General features: G+C 51.3%; 1 protein-coding gene across 1 annotated transcript; it reads left to right on the top strand.

Moving 5' to 3' along the window:
- Positions 1-194: 194 nt before the first annotated feature.
- LOC111648582 (amino acid transporter heavy chain SLC3A2-like) lies at positions 195-923 on the top strand (the record flags this gene model as incomplete). Its single annotated transcript, XM_023398380.2, has 2 exons — positions 195-398; positions 545-923. Coding segments are annotated over exons 1-2 (424 nt in total), but the record flags the coding sequence as incomplete, so codon positions are not given.
- Between the last annotated feature and the right edge of the window lie 55 nt (positions 924-978).

The following is a 978-nucleotide window of genomic DNA, read 5'->3' as shown; positions in this document are numbered from 1 at the left end:
TCTCTTGGTCTTCTTGTTATTGAAGTCAAAAGCTGGACTTTATGAACCTTCATAGTTCCTCTTGGATTTTTCTTTGTATTTGTAAGTCTGCCTGAAAGAAAAACTTATTTAGAAAGTTACAGTCCCTTAACCTAATGGTCCTACTGAAAAAAGGCCAATTTTTGAGGTGAGGGCGTGAACAGGATTGGCCAATCAGACGCAAGTGACACCTGACCTGTAGCACACCTGTGGAAAGGAGGAAGAAACAGGGGAATTTAGGGTGCTGGCCATGGCAGAGCTGCTTGCTGAGTGTGTTTGCACTTTTCTCTAGAAACGCTAACTGTTGCAGCATCTGTAGTCGTCTTGTGGTTTACATGGCACAAAGTGTTAAGGAGGCCGCTGAGGAGACGGGCAGCACGGTATGGACACACACCAAACAAGTCCTAACAAAACTTCAGCCCACAAGCAGTTGGCCCACTCCCGCCTCCTACAACTTGGGTGCGTGCATGTTTATACAAACTGAAATTAAACCCCTATTATCTGACAACGTATCACTTACCCGCAGACGGACAGGATGCCTCTGGACGTAGGAGACACCGGGTACGGCAGCGTGCCAGGCCCCGGGCTGTCAGGCAGTGTGGGCGGCTCAGAGACGGCGCCGCTGCTCATCCCGGAGCCTGAACCGGAACCGGTTCAGCAGTGGCAGCCATTGACCAAGGAGCAGCTGGAAGTCGTGGCGGGGGGTCCGGGCTGGAGGAGAGTGCGTTGTTACATGGTGTTGCTGTTCTGGCTGGCTTGGGTGGGCATGCTCGCCACCTCCATCGCCATCATTGCGATAAGCCCCCGGCCGGTCGTAACCCCGCTCAAGTGGTGGCAGAAGTCGCTGTTCTACCAGCTGCAGCCCGACCTGTTCATGGAGGCGGAGGGGTCAGGGGGCATAAATGGTGAGGAAATAAATAATGGTTTCATTTAAAAAAAAAAAAAAAACACACAAAAAAA

Source organism: Seriola lalandi, unplaced genomic scaffold, assembly GCF_002814215.2.
Source record: "Seriola lalandi dorsalis isolate HSWRI2012SDOR001 ecotype SW California unplaced genomic scaffold, Sedor1 jcf7180002043643, whole genome shotgun sequence".
NCBI classification, from domain to species: Eukaryota; Metazoa; Chordata; class Actinopteri; order Carangiformes; family Carangidae; genus Seriola; species Seriola lalandi.
The sequence above is the reverse complement of the archived record's forward strand: the minus strand, read 5'-3'. Positions and strand labels throughout refer to the sequence as shown.